General features: G+C 50.6%; 2 protein-coding genes across 4 annotated transcripts in view; one reads left to right on the plus strand and one right to left on the minus strand.

Annotated features, from left to right (window-relative positions):
* Window positions 1-12,583, minus strand: part of THAP4 (THAP domain containing 4) — a 57,123-nt gene extending 44,540 nt beyond the window's left edge. For both annotated transcript variants that reach the window (XM_053597231.1, XM_053597232.1), the window contains exons 1-2: window positions 12,255-12,583; window positions 6,941-8,103 (exon numbers count right to left, since the gene is read on the minus strand). In XM_053597231.1, the coding sequence (XP_053453206.1) occupies window positions 6,941-8,103; window positions 12,255-12,331 (1,240 nt within the window). In that variant the 5' untranslated portion in view covers window positions 12,332-12,583. The remainder of the gene's footprint in view (window positions 1-6,940; window positions 8,104-12,254) is intronic.
* A 76-nt stretch (window positions 12,584-12,659) lies between these two features.
* Window positions 12,660-16,831, plus strand: part of ATG4B (autophagy related 4B cysteine peptidase) — a 33,488-nt gene continuing 29,316 nt past the window's right edge. Inside the window, exons 1-2 of one of the 2 annotated variants that reach the window (XM_053597241.1) lie at window positions 12,660-12,755; window positions 12,847-13,030. In XM_053597241.1, coding sequence (XP_053453216.1) covers window positions 12,675-12,755; window positions 12,847-13,030 — 265 coding nt within the window. In that variant the 5' untranslated portion in view covers window positions 12,660-12,674. Of the gene's footprint in view, window positions 13,031-16,831 lie in introns of both variants that reach the window. The other variant, XM_053597238.1, reaches the window with a different exon arrangement.

The following is a 16,831-nucleotide window of genomic DNA, read 5'->3' on the forward strand; positions in this document are numbered from 1 at the left end:
TGAGAAGAAAACAGATTTTGAAGTGAGACTTAAATGGCTGAATCATATTTAATAGCCATTAGTGTCCTTGTTTTATCAAGAACATTCATAATCAGTGAGCAAGGTGGGAAACAGCATAGTTGAGAAGTAGACAACTAAATAACAAACATTACAAATATTGCTGGTTCATAGAAATGCAAATAGTGTATCCCCAAGGAACCATCCTCCCTCTTTCGTGGGGAAGATTTTTTTTTTAGAGATAGTCCTGCTCTGAAACCCAGGCTGGAGTACAATGGCACAATCACAGCTCACCGCAGCCTCAAACACCTGGAATCAAGTGATTCTCCTGCCTCAGCCTCCTAAGTAGCTGGAACTACAGGTCTGAGCCACTGTGGCCAGCCTGTCTGTCCCTGGTTTTAAAACATCACGACGCCCAGTGTCAGTGAGGGCTAAGGGAAAAGAGTCTCTGCCCTCATGAGAACACCAAAAGCAACAAGTTCTAACCTGGGACTAAGCTCTGAAGACCACAGCCCAGTGGCTGCTCCACTTTGGGGAACTTATACAAAACAAAGGGGTTGGGTAGGCTCACACTTGTAATCCCAGCACTCTGGGAGGCCAAGACAGGTGGGTTACTTGAGCTCAGTTTGAGACCAGCCTGAGCAAGAGCAAGACCTCATCTCTACTGAAAATAGAAAAACAAGCAGGGCTTTCTGGTGTACACCTATAGTCGCAGCTACTTGGGAGGCTGAGACAGGAGGATGTCCCAAGCCCAGGAGTCTAAGATTGCTTGAGTTATGATGACACTATGGCACTCTACCCAGGGCAACAGAGTAAGACTGTCTCAAAAAAACCTCCCCGACACTGAGCAGCTGTCCACATGCTTTCCACCCTCCCTAGGCATCCCTGGGGTCCAGCACTGCACTCCGTTGGGCCCACACAGTCCTTCCTTGGAGCCTGGCTCCCTTTTCGCTACTGGCCACCTGTCCTTCATGGCTAAATCCTTTAAAGAAATGTCTTGTTCCTGGCCCCTCATCACTGCCTGCCTTTCCTGTACTCTCTACACTTGGTCCCCAGTGACCTCGTGGGGATCAGGGCTGTGTCCAACACAGCTGTGTGCCTCTCCTCTCTGGACCACCCTTTCCTTTCAGGGACCTTCCCTGGTCTCCTCTCCTGGATCAGCTGCCCCTCTATCAGCTTGGCCCATTCCTATTCCCAGGGCTTCAAACACCTATGCCCTCCCTGACCTCCAGACTCACTTTTTTCTTTTTTTTGAGACAGTCTCAATCTGCTGCCCTGGGTAGAGTGCCATGGTGTCACAGCCCACAGCAACCTCAAACTCCTGGGCTCAAGTGATCCTTTTGCCTTAGCCTCTCAAGAGCTAGGACCACAGATGCCTTTCATGCCTCTCTTTTAATACAGAGGGGTCTCAATCCTACTCAGGATGGTCTCGAACTCCTGAGCTCAAGCAAGCCACCCACCTTGGCCTCTCAGAGTGTTAGGATTATAGGCATGAGGCACCTTGCCTGGCATACAAACCCAATTTTAAGAGGTGGGTGCTTAGCTGGGTGTTGTGGTGGGCGCCTGTAGTCCTAGCTGCTCGGGAGGCTGAGGCAAGAGAATCGCTTAAGCCCAAGAGTTTGAGGTTGCTGTGAGCCAGTGGTTCTCAACCTTTCTAATGCTGCGATATATTTTCATTGTTACGAAGGGGTCATGACCCACAGATTGAGAACCACTGCGTAAGCTGTGATGCCACAGCCCTCTACCAAGAGCAACACAGTTAAGACTCTGTTTCAAAAAAAAAAAAAAAAAAAAAAAGAGGTGGGTGCTGCCTCAGGCTGCCTGTCCAAAACCTGGCATTAGCACCTATAAGCACTTCAAATCCTTGCTCACTCCCACCTGCTTTCTCCTCCCCACCATAGCGAACAGAGGCGACACCAGGCACCCAGGTGCTCAGGACCAAATCCAGCAGCCTCCATCACTCTTTGCCGAGTGAGCCCCACAGCATCTCTACCACCACTGCCCTCACCTAGTCTGAGCAATCAACACCCATCCTGGGACCCCCACAGTAGCCAAGAGCCCCCCCCCATGTCACCCTCCCCCTTCCTCCATAGTGGTTGGGGGAATCTTCTACAAAACCTAAACCACATCAGGCTGCTCCCTGCTTAAAACCATCCTCTTAACTCTCAACACACCAGAAAGTAAATAATCAAGGAAATAACAGAGAAAAATTTCCCACATCTAAAAAGGAAGGAGCCTTCAGATCAAATGGGCTCATAAGTGAATGAAAGCAATGAGACCCACAGCAGACAAAGCTGGTGACACTCCAGACACAGGGATGAAAAGAAACCCTACCCCCCTCTGTAAGAGCACAGTCATCGGCAAGGGCCTAACTTGTTCCATCAGACAGTGGAACTAACTGCACAGAGGCAAAGAAATGATTCCTTTAGGTTCAGACAGGAAGGCTTTCACACCTAGAACTGTGTTCTCAACCAAACAAGCATATAAATAGGCAAAGACACAAAAACTGACAACCAAAAACAGATTACCTCCCAAAACTCTACTGGCATATGAATTCCTAAAAACAAAACATTAATTATTTCCACAAAGGGCTGGGCACAGTGGCTCACATTGTGAGCTAAGGTGGACCTGCTGACTGATACAAACAAGATACCAGCCTCTGCGGACAGAGAACAAAGTAACCAGCGAGTGGAGAGGCTACATTCTTCTCAAGCAGCAATGCCAGGTCACAAAAACAGACTGTTTTAAAGCATAATGAAATCTCAAAAGACGACCAAAAACTAGTTTCTTTCCTCCATCTAGCCACCTAAAAATCTGCCAAAACCCTTCTAAATAACCATGGGAACAGCACCCATAGCTCAGTGGGTAGGGTACCGGCCACAAACACCAAGGCTGGCGGGTTCGAATCTGGCCCAGGCCTGCTAAAACGACGACAACTACAAAAAAAAAAAAAAAAAAAAGCGGGGTATTCTGGTGGGCACCTGTAGTCCCGGCTATTTGGGAGGCTAAGGCAGGAGAACAGCTTAAGCCCAAAAGTTTGAGGTTGCTGTCAGCTGTGACGTCATGGCACTCTACCCAGGGCAACAGCTTGAGACTGTCTCAAAAAAAATAAAATAAAATAAATACATAAATAAACAACGATAGGGTTAAAGAGGAACTCAAGACCAAGATTACAAACCATTTAGAAATGAACAGTGGGGGCAGTGCCTGTGGCTCAGTGGGTAGGGCGCTGGTCCCATATACCAAAGGTGGTGGGTTCGAACCCGGCCCCGGCCAAACTTTAACAACAACAACAACAACAAAAAAAGCTGGGCATTGTGGTGGACACCTGTAGTCCCAGCTACTTGTGAGGCTGAGGCAAGAGAATTGCCTAAGCACAGGAATTAGAGGTTGGTGTGAATTGTGATGCCACAGCACTCTACTGAGGATGATAAAGTGAGACTCTGTCTCTTAAAAAAAAAAAAGAAATGAACAGAGAGAAAAGCAGAAAGAGGCCTGTGGCCAATGGGGCGGAAGTTACCTCAGCTGTAGGTGTGACATGTCCCCAGAGCCAGGACAACAGAAGCAGAGGGTAGAGGAAGAAGGGAGGGCTAGTGAACAGAGACAACCAGGTAGAGGAGAAGGCTGGCTGTTAGGGGAGACCTGTAATAGCAAAAAACTGTGGGAACTCAGACCAAAATAAACAAGAAAAAAATCTATCAAAAGCAACGTTAGGGGCTTGGCACCTGTAGCACAGTGGTTACAGTGCCAGCCACATACACCAAGGCTGGCAGGTTCAAAACTGGCCCGGGCCAGCTAAGCAATAATGACAACTGCAACAAAAAATAGCCGGGTGTTGTGGCAGGCACTTATAGTCCCAGCTACTTGGGAGGCTGAGGCAAGAGAACCGCGTAAGCCCAAGAGTTTAAGGTTGCTGGGAGCAGTAACACCACAACACTCTACCGAGGGGACACAGGGAGACTCTGTCTCAAAAAAAAAAAAAAAATAGGGCGGCGCCTGTGGCTCAAGGAGTAGGGCGCCAGTCCCATATGCCAGAGGTGGTGGGTTCAAACCTAGCCGTGGCCAAAATCCAAAAAAAAATAAAAATAAAAAAATATATAGAAGAAACATTAGGTATGAGACTACAAAGATAACTTTCTTTCTTTTTTTTTTTTCTGGTTAAGTCAGAGTTCTACCCTATGTCCTGAACAGAGTGCAATGGCGTCGTAGCTCACTGCAACCTTAGACTCAGGCTGTGGGCATCCTACTGCCTCAGCCTCTGAAGCCACTGGGATTACAGGCACTTTCTGTGGCACCCAGCTGAGTTTTTCAATTTTTTTCATGAGCTGGGGTCTCACTCTCACCCAAACAAGCCTCGAACTCCTGAGCTCAAGCAATCCTCCTGCCTCAGCCTCCCACAGTGCTAGGATTATAGTCATGAGCCACTGTGCCTGGCCAAAGATAGCTTAAAAATTTAAGAGAATACAATATCTGAAAACTTAAATTTGATCTGAAAATCTAGGTTAATGGTACCCAGTGGGGCCTTTCCAAATCAAACTTTCTTTCCCAGGATGATCTGGAAACACATGGGATGGGCTTTGTTTTCAGCTGCGCTAGTGGCTATTGCCATGAGGATCTAGGAGGTCCTGAAAACTTCTTCCCACCAGAAGTCTTAATTAACATCCTCACTGACAAACACTGATCCAGATGAACAATGTGATAGGAAAATGTCTTCTATATGTATGTAAACTGCAAAGGGTACTATCCTTAATATGTAAAGAATATCTAGAGGGGTGGCACCTGTGGCTTAAAGGAGTAGGGCACTGGCCTCATATGCCAGAGGTGGCAGGTTCAAACCCAGCCCCGGCCAAAAGAAAAAAAAAAAAGAATATCTAGAAACCAGCTCAGTGCCTATAGCTCAGTGAGTAGGGCGCCGGCCACATACACCGAAGGTGGTGGATTAGAGCCTGGCCCGGACCTGCTAAACAACAATGACAACTGCAACCAAAAAATAGGTGGGCGTTGTGGCAGGCGCCTTAGTCTCAGCCCTACTCAGGAAGCTGAGGCAAGAGAATCGCTTAAGCCCAAGAATTAGAGGTTGCTGTGAGCTGTGATGTCGCAACACTCTACCGAGGGCGACACAGTAAGACTGTCTCCAAAAAAAAAAAAAATATATCTAGAAACCAATTTTAACAAGTACTTAACAATAAAATGGGTGAAAAAATAGAGCCAATAAACATCAAATTATATTCAACCTATTCATATAGAAACAAACGCATATGCAAAAGCTAACAAAATAATCTAAAAGATTACACACCAAAAAAAATTTTTTTTTTGAGAGACAGCATCTCACTCTGTCACCCTGGGTAGAGTGCCATGTCATCACAGCTTATAGCAACCTCAAACCTCTGGGCTCAAATGATCCTCTTGCCTCAGCCTCCCGAGTAGCTGGAACTACAGGCGCCCACCACAATGCCCAGCTAGTTTTTTCTATTTTTAATAGAGATGGGGTCTCACTCATGCTCAGGCTATCCCGAAATTCTGAGTTAAAGGGATCCACTAGCCTTAGCCTTCAAGAGTGCTGAGGTTACAGGTATGAGCCACTGTGCATAGACCCACATGCCAAATCTTTTTTTTTTTTTTTTGTAGAGACAGAGTCTCACTGTACCGCCCTCCGGTAGAGAGCCGTGGCGTCACACGGCTCACAGCAACCTCTAACTCTTGGGCTTACGCGATTCTCTTGCCTCAGCCTCCCAAGCAGCTGGGACTACAGGCGCCCGCCACAACGCCCGACTATTTTTTTGTTGCAGTTTGGCCGGGGCTGGGTTTGAACCTGCCACCCTCGGCATATGGGGCCGGCGCCCTACTCACTGAGCCACAGGCGCCACCCCACATGCCAAATCTTTAATAGCAACAAGGAATAAAACTCAGGAGGTGAAGCAGATGAGAGGAGGATTGCATGAACCCAGGAGTATAAGTCCAGCCCGGGCAACACAGTGACCCCCATCTTTATATAAAAACAACAACAACAAAAAAAACAACTTGGGAATGGAAAGTGGATGAGAAATAGGAATTTTCACCATTTCTTAGCCTACATATTTCTGTAATGTTTTAACTTTTCTTTCTTTTTTGAACCCACTACTCACTGAGCCACAGGCACCGCCTTCTTTTTCTTTTTTGAGACAGAGTCTCTCTTTGTTGCCATTGGTGAGTGCCGTGCCGTGGTGTCAAAGCTCACAGCAACCTCAAACTCTTGGGCTCAAGTGATTCTCTTGCCTCAGCCTCCCAAGTAGCAGGGACTACAGGTGCCCACCACAATACCTGGCTATTTTTTTTTTTGTAGAGACGGATTCTCACTTTATCACCCTTGGTAAAGTGCTGTTGCATCACAGCTCACAGCAACCTCCAACTCCTGAGCTTAGGCGATTCTCTTGCCTCAGCCTCCTGAGTAGCTGGGATACAGGCACCTGCCACAATGCCCGGCTATTTTTTTGTTGCAGTTTGGCCAAGGCCAGATTTAGAACCCGCCACCCTCGGTATATGGGGCCAGTGCCCTACCAACTAAGCCACAGGCGCCGCCCACGTTTTAACTTTTCTAACAGACAATGTATTATACTTGACCAGATGTTAACAGTGGGTAGATGTCAGAAGAAATAATTAATAATGTTCAAAATGATATAACTTCAAGGATATTCATTAAAACATGAAAGGAAAGAATCTCCCATGGTTCTAAGAGTCTCTCCTGTGTTTTTCCCTATAGTTTGCCTGTTTCCTTTCACATTTAGATCCCATGCTGCCTGGAGTAATAACTGTGTGCAGAGTGGCACAGATGCCAACTGCCAGGAGGCATGGCTGCTGCAGGGCTTCCCCTGAGACCACAGGAACATAGGGTATGTCTGCCTCCTGCAGGAAACCCCTCCTAACAGGAAGGAAGTAAGGGAGCTGCGAATGCTCTGATACTGACCACGGCTGGGGGACAGCAGGCCACTCAGGTAGGGGACGCTCACTCTCTTCATCGCGTCCAGCTTCTCCTGCAGCTTGCGCACCTGGCTGTCAGAGCGGCTGACCCTCTGCCGCAGGCTCTTCAGCTCACCGTTCTTCTTTTCCACCTGCTCACGCAGGCAGCACACCTGGCTCTTGCTCTGCCGGGATGAGAAGCAGTAGGAGTGCAGAGAGCCGATGAGCCTGCAGGCCCCTGACGCAGACAGAATGACCTCGTTGATGGACATGGGGCTGGCGTCACTGTGTTCACTCTGCACAGCTTCTGCAGCAGGCTTCGGCGTGACATCGGCTGGAGGGGCGGAGGGGCTCTGGGAAGGCTTCTGAGGCGTCACTGTGAGTGAAGAACTTGGGGGGCTCTGGGTCAGGCCCTTTTCGGGCCCCAGACCACTCCCACTGCTGCTTGGCTCCACATCTCTCTTCAGCCTCTTCCGGTCAATAGGCTCTCTGGGCACAGATGGCCTTTCCCTAGCATGCTTGGAGGAGAAGCTGTAGGAATGAAGTGAGCCAATAAATTTGCATGCCCCGGATCCTGGGGGGGTAAAGTCATCCATGGAAATGCCACTTTTATCTGCTATGCCCTCATCAGTGGAGGAAGGGGTGTTCTCATCACCAGCTTCTGTAGCAGACACTGCTGCTTCTTCCTGGCTTTCTGCCACTTGGGTGGCCAGTCCATCCCCTGGAGTTCTGTCCAGAGACTGCTGTGCCTGCTCCCGGCTGACAGCCTCCCGGGTGCCCCTGGGTGCGGCTTCACCCTGCAGAGCAGCTCGCTTCAATTTGCGGGGCTCTGGCTTGGCCATAGGGCTCTCACCCAAGGATGAAGACCCACCTGCAGCTCCTTTACCAGCTGCTGTGCTCGAGTGGTCCCTCACACCCCCCGTGGTCTTGCTGGTGTCCCTTCTCCTGGTACGGCCATGGCCTCCAGCCCCCCTCTTCTTCTCAGTCAGGTGGAAGATGGATGGCACGGCTGTGGGCTTGAGCAGCCGGTGCTGGTCCTCCAGCCTTTTGGAGAAGCTGTCTTTGGTGAAATGCTCACTACAGAGGAATGAGTACTTTGTGGGGGTCCAGTTATCCCTCTGAACAGCTTTTAACCACTGGATTAAACGTTTTGAGTCCTTTAGTGGGAACCTGCAGGACAAATGACAAAGTAATTAGAAAGAAGTAGTTACATAAATTAGTGGCCAGGCATAGAGGCTCACGCCTATAATCCCAGCACTCTGGGAGGCCAAGGCAAGTGGATTGCTTGAGCTCAGGAATTCAAGACCAGCCTGAGCAAGAGTGAGACCCTGTGTCTACTAAAGTTAGAAAAAATAGCTGGGCATTGTAGCAGGCACCTGTAGTCCCAGCTACTTGGGAGGCTGAGGCAAGAAGATTGCTGAAACTCAAGAGTCTGAGGTTGCTGTGAGCTATGATAACAAGGCACTCTAGCCTGGGCAGTAGAGTGAGACTCTGTCTCCCCACCCTACCCCAAAAAAAGAAACAGAAAAAAGTACTTAAATGTTTTCTCCTAGAATTACCAAATATAAAAGCAAGATCTTCATAAATACCCAAACCTATATTGATTTAATCTGCTAAAAAATACTTTTTTTTTTTTTTTGTAGAGACATAGAGTCTCACTGTACCACCCTCCGGTAGAGTGCTGTGGCGTCACACGGCTCACAGCAACCTCTAACTCTTGGGCTTACGCGATTCTCTTGCCTCAGCCTCCCAAGCAGCTGGGACTACAGGCGCCCGCCACAACGCCCGGCTATTTTTTTGTTGCAGTTTGGCCGGGGATGGGTTTGAACCCACCACCCTCGGCATATGGGGCCGGCACCCTACTCACTTAGCCACAAGCGCCGCCCTGCTAAAAAATACTTTAATGAAGATTTAAGAGACATCTTCTACTTGCAAGTTATTACTTGCAAAAACAGAATGATGAAAAAGACTCTCTGTCTACCCTTAAGGAGCTTACAGTATTCAGGGAAGAAAGGAAAAAAGGTAAATAACCCCTCCCCAAGCTGAGATAAATGCCTTGCAGTACATGGGGTGCTTAGAGATAGCCAGGGTGGCATCAGGACAGCAGCAAATAGATGGCCAACCCTTCCAATGTGCCTACAACTAGGACTTTGGGCACTAAAACCAGGATGGTTGATGCCCCTCCTAGAAGTCAGATCAGTGTCAGTCCACAAAGATGGGAGCAAGAAGCCAGGAGAGAATCCCAGATGCCAAGCATGGGGACAGTACCAGCCATGCCTCAGAGGCTGAGCATGTGGGGACAGGCTCTAGACAGGCATCCTAAAACTTTTTAAACAGGGGGCCAATTCACTGTGCCTCAGACCGTTGGAGGGCCAGACTATAGTTTAAAAAAAAAAAAACTATGAACAAATTCCTATGCACACTGCACATATCTTATTTTGAAGTAAACAAACAAAATGGGAAGAAATACAATCACACCACCTCATGTGTACCGCGAGCCGCAGTTTGAGGACCCCTGCTCTAGAAGGTGGAATTCAGAAGCCACAGTTCTGTGTCCCCACTATACTCCACTGCAACTCAGATGAACCCTGAGGACACAGTGCTGAGTGAAATAAGTCTGTCACAAAAAGACAAATACGGCTCAACACCCATAGCACAGTGATTAAAGCACCAGCCACATGCACCGAGGCTGACGGGTTCGAGCTCAGCCTGGGCCAGCTAAACAATGACAACCGAAACAAAAAACGAAACAAAAAAAAAAGGCTGGCTGTTGTGGCGGGTGCCTATAGTCCCAGCTACTTGGGAGGCTGAGGCAAGAGAATTACTTAAGTCCAAGAGTTTGAGGTTGCTGTGAGCTATAATGCTATGACACTCTACCAAGAGCGACATAATGAAAGTCTGCCTCAAAAAATAAAATAGGCTCAGCACCTGTGGCTCAAGCAGCTGGGGCGCCAGCCACATACACCTGAGCTGGTGGGTTCGAATCCAGCCTTGGCCAGCCAAACAACAATGATGGCTGCAACCAAAAAATAACCAATTTTGTGGCGGGCGCCTGTAATCCCAGCTACTTGAGAGGCGGAGGCAGGAGAATCACTTGAGCCCAGCAGTTGGAGGTTGCTGTGAGCTGTGACGCCACAGCACTCTACCCAGGGTGACAGCTTGAGGCTGTCTCAAAATAAATAAATAAATAAATAAAATAAAATAAATAAAAACAAAAAGACAAATACTATATGATTCCACTCAGGAGTCTCCAGAGTACTGAAATGCACAGAGACAGAAAGTAGAATGGTGGGTGCCAAGGGCTGGGAGAGGGTGCTGTGGGGAGTCAATGTTTAATGGGGGCAGAGATTCTGCTTTACAAGATGAAAAGAGAGATGAAAAGAATACTGGGGATGGATAGTGATAGTAGCCCAGCAGTGTGACTGTGCACACTTAAAAGTGGTTAGGAAAGTAAATTTTATGTTATTTGTATGTATTATACCATAACACAAAAAGTAGAGGGGAAAGCAACTAGTCTTGGATAATGCCAAATAAGATATTTAAAAATTTCTTCTTTATTATCTGGAAGATACTTAGTAACCATTTCTTCACTAAGGCAAGATCTGTATTTCAAAAAAAACAGACTTGGCCGGGAGCAGTAGGTCACAACTCTAATCCCAGCACTTTGGAAGGCAAAGGCAGGAGGATTGGTTGAGGGCAGGAGTTCAAGACCAGCCTAAGCAACCCAGTCTCTACTAAAAACAAACAAACAAACAAAAAAACTTTAGCAGAGCATGGTGGTGCAGGCCTATGGTCCTGGCTACTCAGGAGACTGAAGCGGAAGGATTGCTTCAGCCCAAGAGTTCCAGGTTACAGTGAGTTATGACTGGGGCACTGCATTCCAACCTGGATGCCAGAGAAACTTTGTCTCTAGTCCCCCCACACACACAAAGAAAAGGGTGAGCATGGTGGCCCACACCTGTAATCCTAACACTCTGGGAGGCCGTGGTGGGTGGATTGCCTGAGCTCAGGAATTCAAGACCAGCCTGAGCAAGAGCCAGACCCCATCTCTAAAAACTAGCCAGGTGCCAATTACTCAGGAGGCTGAGGCAGGAGGATCAATAGAACCCAGGAGTTTGAGGTTGCTATGAGCTATGACAGCAGGACACTCTAGCCTGGGAAATAGAGTGAGATTGTCTCAAAAATAAATAAATAAAAAGGAAAAGGACCTCGGTGCACCTGACGCCCATCTTGAGGGTGGGGGCAGACATTCCTAACTACTATGTGCTCCCCCGAGGTCCTCTAACCCACCAGAGGCCGCTGTAGACCAGGCCTGGGAAAACCCTAGGAAGTTCTGAGCAACATGACCTTCTGACCTCCTTTCTCAGTCTTTTGTGAGCCAATTCTAAAGACCCCCCCTCACCCCGCCCGATTGGGGCGTCCTTAGCGCCCCTAGTATGTCAGATCTCTGCAGCGCTTTGCCTCATTCTCAGAAACAGCAACAAGACTTCTGGGGCGCGCGCTCTGAAGGAAACTGTCAAGAAGGCACGCGGCCGATTCCTGGAGGAGTCTCACATTGCTGGTTCTCCGCGCAGATCGCAGGACCCAGGCTCACAGCAAACCACGGCGAACTTCCAACGCCGCGTAACACGTGCCATTCCCGTCTTTCAAACTCAAGAAGCACTATCAACACCAAACAGAAATATCTGCAAAGTGCTTCTGATTTTGTTTTAAGTGGAATCTTTTGGTTCACTGTTCTGGAAGCCCCTCTGTGAGCCCGCAGGAACGCACTCGTGACCGGGGTTGAGCTCCCATGGGCCGAGTCCCGCCGCTCTGCGATGCCCGGGAGGCACTCGGTGCGGGCAGGTGCGGGCCGTGGGGACCCTTCCGTACACCGGCTCCCAACCCGGCCCATTCAGGAAGTGCAGCCGCGTCGGTTCAGCCCCGGCCCGGCCGCAGACCCGCGGAGTCCCCGCGGACGGAGACAATTGCCGAGGACGCGCGTTCCCGAAGCCCGGTCGGGCCCGGAGGAACCGGACGGACGCGGGGTCGAAGCCGGCGGCCCGGGTGGGTGCGGCGCGGTGCCCAAGGGACAGCGCGAGGGAGGGTGGCGACACCGGAGCTTGGTGGCCCCGGTGGCGGCACCGGCCCGAGGAGCCCGGCCCAGAGACGGCGGCCCAGCCAAGGTCACACAGCGCCCGCGATCCCCGGCTTGCGGCCCCAAGCGCCCGAGGCCCAGCGCGCACCGCGCCCCAGAGCTCGGGCCGGCCGCGCGGCCTCAGTTTCCCCACGGGGCCAGCAGGGCGGGGGCGTGGCGGGTCGGGGCCGCGGCGCCCGCTTACCTGTGGAAGGAGACGGCGCGCTTCTCGCCCTTGCCCTGCCGGTTGGAGCAGTTCACGGCCGCGCAGCAAATCACCATCGCGGGCCTCGGCCCAGCCGCGCCGCCAGGCTCCGGCCCTCGCCGCCCGCCCGCCCGCGGACCGCCCCGAGGGAGGGAGCGCGGCGGCGACACGGCTCGGGACGTGGGCCGGCCCGCAGCTTCCTCGCCGTACGGCAAGATGGCGGCCCAGGCGTCCGCCGCGGCCCGGCCCCGTTCGTGCCGCGCCGCTGCTCGCCGCGCTCTCGGCCGTCCCCGCGCCCAGCGGGGTGCAGCCACCCCTTGGAAGCGTCGGCAGGAGGACAGCCGGCGGGCGCGGGAGCTGCCCCAACGGAACGAGTCCGTACTGCGACATGGGCGCGCCTGAGTCTGTCCGTACGCTAAGATGGCCGCGCCAGCGTTGACAGAGCTGGCCTGTGCCACATCGATGGCTGTTCCTGTGTCCTCTGTGTGGAGAAAGCGCCGCGTGTAGCGTGAAGCGTCTCGACGGGCAGCAGAGCGAGCGCCGACCCGTGAGACGTCCGCAGACCTCCGGCCCGGCGGCTCGGGGCATGCAGCGGCCCAGCCGTACGCCAAGATGGCGCCTCCCGCGCACTTCCGCCCGCGCTCCGGATCCTCTGCGCCGCCCGCGCCGGCGTCTCGATTGGCCCCCGCGGCGTCCAGTCGCCGCGTCGCGCTGCGGACCGGTCGGAGCGACGCCGCTCGGGTCAGTCGGCGCCTGGACGGGGAAGATGGACGCAGGTGAGGAGCTGCCGGGCCCTCCTCTGGAGGCGCTGGCGGCGCCCTCGACCTGGCCCGCTGAGAGGCCGAGGTCGCCGTGACGTATTCCGGGAATGGCATGGGCGGGCTGCGGGCTCGGGCTGTGCGGGAGCGCGGGGCGTCGTCCGTGGGCAGGGGGCCGCAGCGACGTACCGCGCCTCTCGATCACGGGTCTGAGCCGCTGGAGCAGCTGGAGCCGCTGGTCGCGTCGGGAACGCCTGGAGGTCGCGGGCTCCACAGGCCGCCAGGCCGCGGGAGGGCGGCGGCAGGGCGCCGGAGGCTGCGGGGTGGGCGTGGGCGCAGTGGCCGCACAGCTCGGCCTGCTCAGGCTGGTGCCGTAGCTTCCGTGAAGTTGTGGGAGGCCGGAGAGACGCACTCCCGGGGTGTTCACCTTTTCTTTTCTAGAAAATCCAGTAGCTAGCAGCTGCTCTCAGCGTCTTTCTCTGTAAACAGCCATTCCAGCTGTCCTCGTCCTAATTTCCTGGGGTCCTAATGCGGAGTGGAAGCGGCGTGGATGCCGCTGCGTTTGCTTGTCTGTCGCGCTTCCGCTCACGAGGGGACATTTATTTGCCTGCAAGCTGTTGGAGACTTGGGCTGGTACCAAAACGGTCACTTGGTAGCCCCGGCGGCGTTTTTACACTGCAGTCCTGGTTCTTCATTCCTTGTAGAAACTAGTTCCCTTTTTAACCTGTCATGGTTTTTGTTTTTTCTTTTTGTGGCAGCTGCAACATAAATTTATTAGGATCTTAGCTTGGAAAGTGCAGTGTGTACGGCCAGTGTTTATTTGGATGACTGTGGCGGCTCATCACTTGAATGTGTTAGGTGGCGGGACCAGACAGGAGCCCTAACTACCCAAGGAGCATGTTGACACATGTCTGTTTTGTTGGTTTTCTAGAATAAGCACTAGACACTGTTGTACTATTTGTAACTCTTTATTAGTTCTTGTTTGCTATCTTACAATGCAGTATAATTTGTTGTACTGTTTCTTTTTAGGTATTATTGTTTGGATATGTAAGTTTAATAAGGTGAGAACAGTTTATTATTGGTCATATTGTATTAAATCTGGAAACTATTATGTTCCAGTTAGGAATGCAGTTGTGTGGTCACATGATACTGAATAGGAAATGCTGTTATGTATCGTATCAAAGTAGAGAAGGCATTGCATTTGAAGGCCTCTTTTTCTGCTCATGAAAACATACTGGGGCCGGGCCATGTCTCACGCCTGTTATCCCAACACTCTGGGAAGCTGAGGCAGGTGGATTGCTTGAGCTCACGAGTTCGAGACCAGCCTGAGCAAAAGTGAGACACACACATCCCCCACCGTCTCTACTAAAAATAGAAAAACTGAGGCATTGTTTGAGCCCAGGAGTTGGAGGTTGCTTTGAACTATGACACCATGGCACTCTTACCAGGGCAACAGCTTAAGACTGTGTCTCAAAAAAAAAAAAAAATACATTGTGCCTTTAGGACGTGGTAGGGAGTTTTCCACCTGACATGGCACTGTACATCTTTCAGGAGTGACTAGTGGTCCACTCTATTCTAGAGTCTTTGAAAATTGTGCTTCCCTTGAGTATATGTAATACAGTTTCTATTCTTAGAATCACTCTATCAGTAAACTGTTTCTTATTGTGTGTAGGTATGTGCCAGCTGTTGTTCGCTAGGAATAGAGGAGTGAAGAAAATGGAAACCACTGCCCTGGGATAGCCCGTGTCCTAGACACATAAGCCCTGTAGTAAGCAGCCCTGTGTGTTTCCTGTCGATGAGTGATGTGGCTGGGGTGGAGGCAGTTGGAGGCTGGGGTGGAGGCAGTTAGGATTGCCAGTGGCTGGGATGGCCAGGAAAGCTCTCACTTCAAAGGTTATGTTCTGACCAAGACTCAAAAGCAGTGCAGAAGGGAGGGCACGGGGACTGATGCAGGAGAACAAGGAGGCTGGTGGGGTGTGTGTGCAACGATGTGTTCTCAGAGGCTGAGGGCAAAGAGGTGACTTAGGCCTTGCTAGGTCATAGTGAGGAATTAGGTCTTTATTCCAAATAGGATGGACCCCTTGGAAGGTTTTGAGAGGAGCAGTAACATGATCAGACTTACGTTTAACAGACTCACTCCAGGATCTCTGTCGGGACTGTACTGCAGAGGAGCAAGGAGACCAGTTAAGAAGCTTCTGCAATGAGCCAGGCCAAGAGAAGATAGAGGCTTGAGCCAGGGAGGGGAGAAGAGGTTGATTTCTCAGTGTGTTTTGAAGGCTGAAACAATAGGATGTGTTTATAGATTGGAAGTTGGCAGGATGGATATAGAGAGAGAGGGATTAAATATGGCACTAAGGTTCATAGCCTGAGCAAAGAAACTCAGGAAAGTTTTGGGGAGGTCTTCCTGAGCTGGGTGACGAGAGTTTGGTTTGTACGTGATAAGTGAGAGGTGCCTGTATCCAGAGGGCTTTTGGAGCTAAGGGAATAGGCCTGGGCTGGAGATGTGTGGAGGTCACATCAGATGAGATCACTTAGGATCTGGGTGTGTGTGTGGAAAAGAGAAGAGGCCAGAGAAGGAGCCCAGGTCACTGGTGTGGAGAGGCCTGGGAGGTGGCAGGCAGACCACATGTGGCTGTGTTCCCCACCAGGTCCCTCAACAGTGTCCATAAAAACTGTCTGCCCCACCCATCCACCCACCAGCGCCCATAGCTCAATGGTTAGGGTGCTGGCCACATACACTGAGGCTGGCGGGTTCGAACCCAGCCCAGGCCTGCTAAACAATAATGACAACTGCAACAACAACAAAATAGCCGGGCGTTGTGGTGGGCGCCTGTAGTCCCAGCTACTTGGGAGGCTGAGGCAAGAGAATCGCTTAGGTCTAAGAGTTAGAGGTTGCTGTGAACAACCTCTGTCACAACACTCTGCCAAGGGTGACATAGGGAGACTCTGTCTCAAAAAAAAAACAAAAAACTCTCTCATTCAAGGAAAGGGCAGTGCCCAGCACTGAAATAGCCACACAGTCCATTCCTTGAGGATATAGCAGGTATTTCTTTTTTTGAGCCAGTCTCTCACTCTGTGTCCTAGGCTGAAGTACAGTGGCACAATCACTCATTACAGCCTTAAACTCTAGGCAGAACCAGTACCTTATCCTGGCATCTCCACTTTGTCACATTTCGACTGACACGTGGCTTGTAATTGAAAAAGCAGAAGTTGGGGCCGGGTACAGAGGCTCATGCCTATAATCCCAGCACTCTGGGAAGCTGAGGCGGATGGATTGCCTGAGCTGAGGAGTTCAAGACCAACCTGAGCAAAAGTGAGACTCCATCTCTAGTAAAATACAGAGAAAAACTAGCTAGGCATTGTGGCAGGCACCTGTAGTCCTAGTTACTTGGGAACCTAATGCAAGAGGATCGCTCTAACGCAAGAGTTTGATGTTGCTATGAGCTATGATGCCACAGCATTCTACTGAGGGTGACAAAGTTTGACTCTGTCTCAAAAAAAAAAAAGAAAAGGGTATAATCTTTTGGGAAACAACTTGTGTTTTACAAACTTATCTTCAAAATGAGATACATTATAGAAAGCTCTAAAAGAAATCTGCTTGCCCACTTTTTTGCAGTTCTTCCCAGTTGAATATAGTGTAGTTGATATTACGTGGAGAGAAATTGGTTAAAGTCATTCTGCACAATTCCCTATTTTTCTGCCTGTCAGATTACACTATTAAATCACAATATTTTTTTCTAATAAAATTACCATATTATTAAAGTGCTTTCTGCTGCTTCCTCTTCCAATTATGATCACAAAAGTCTCGGGGAAGAGGGT

Source organism: Nycticebus coucang, chromosome 7 (assembly GCF_027406575.1).
Source record: "Nycticebus coucang isolate mNycCou1 chromosome 7, mNycCou1.pri, whole genome shotgun sequence".
Taxonomy (NCBI): Eukaryota; Metazoa; Chordata; class Mammalia; order Primates; family Lorisidae; genus Nycticebus; species Nycticebus coucang.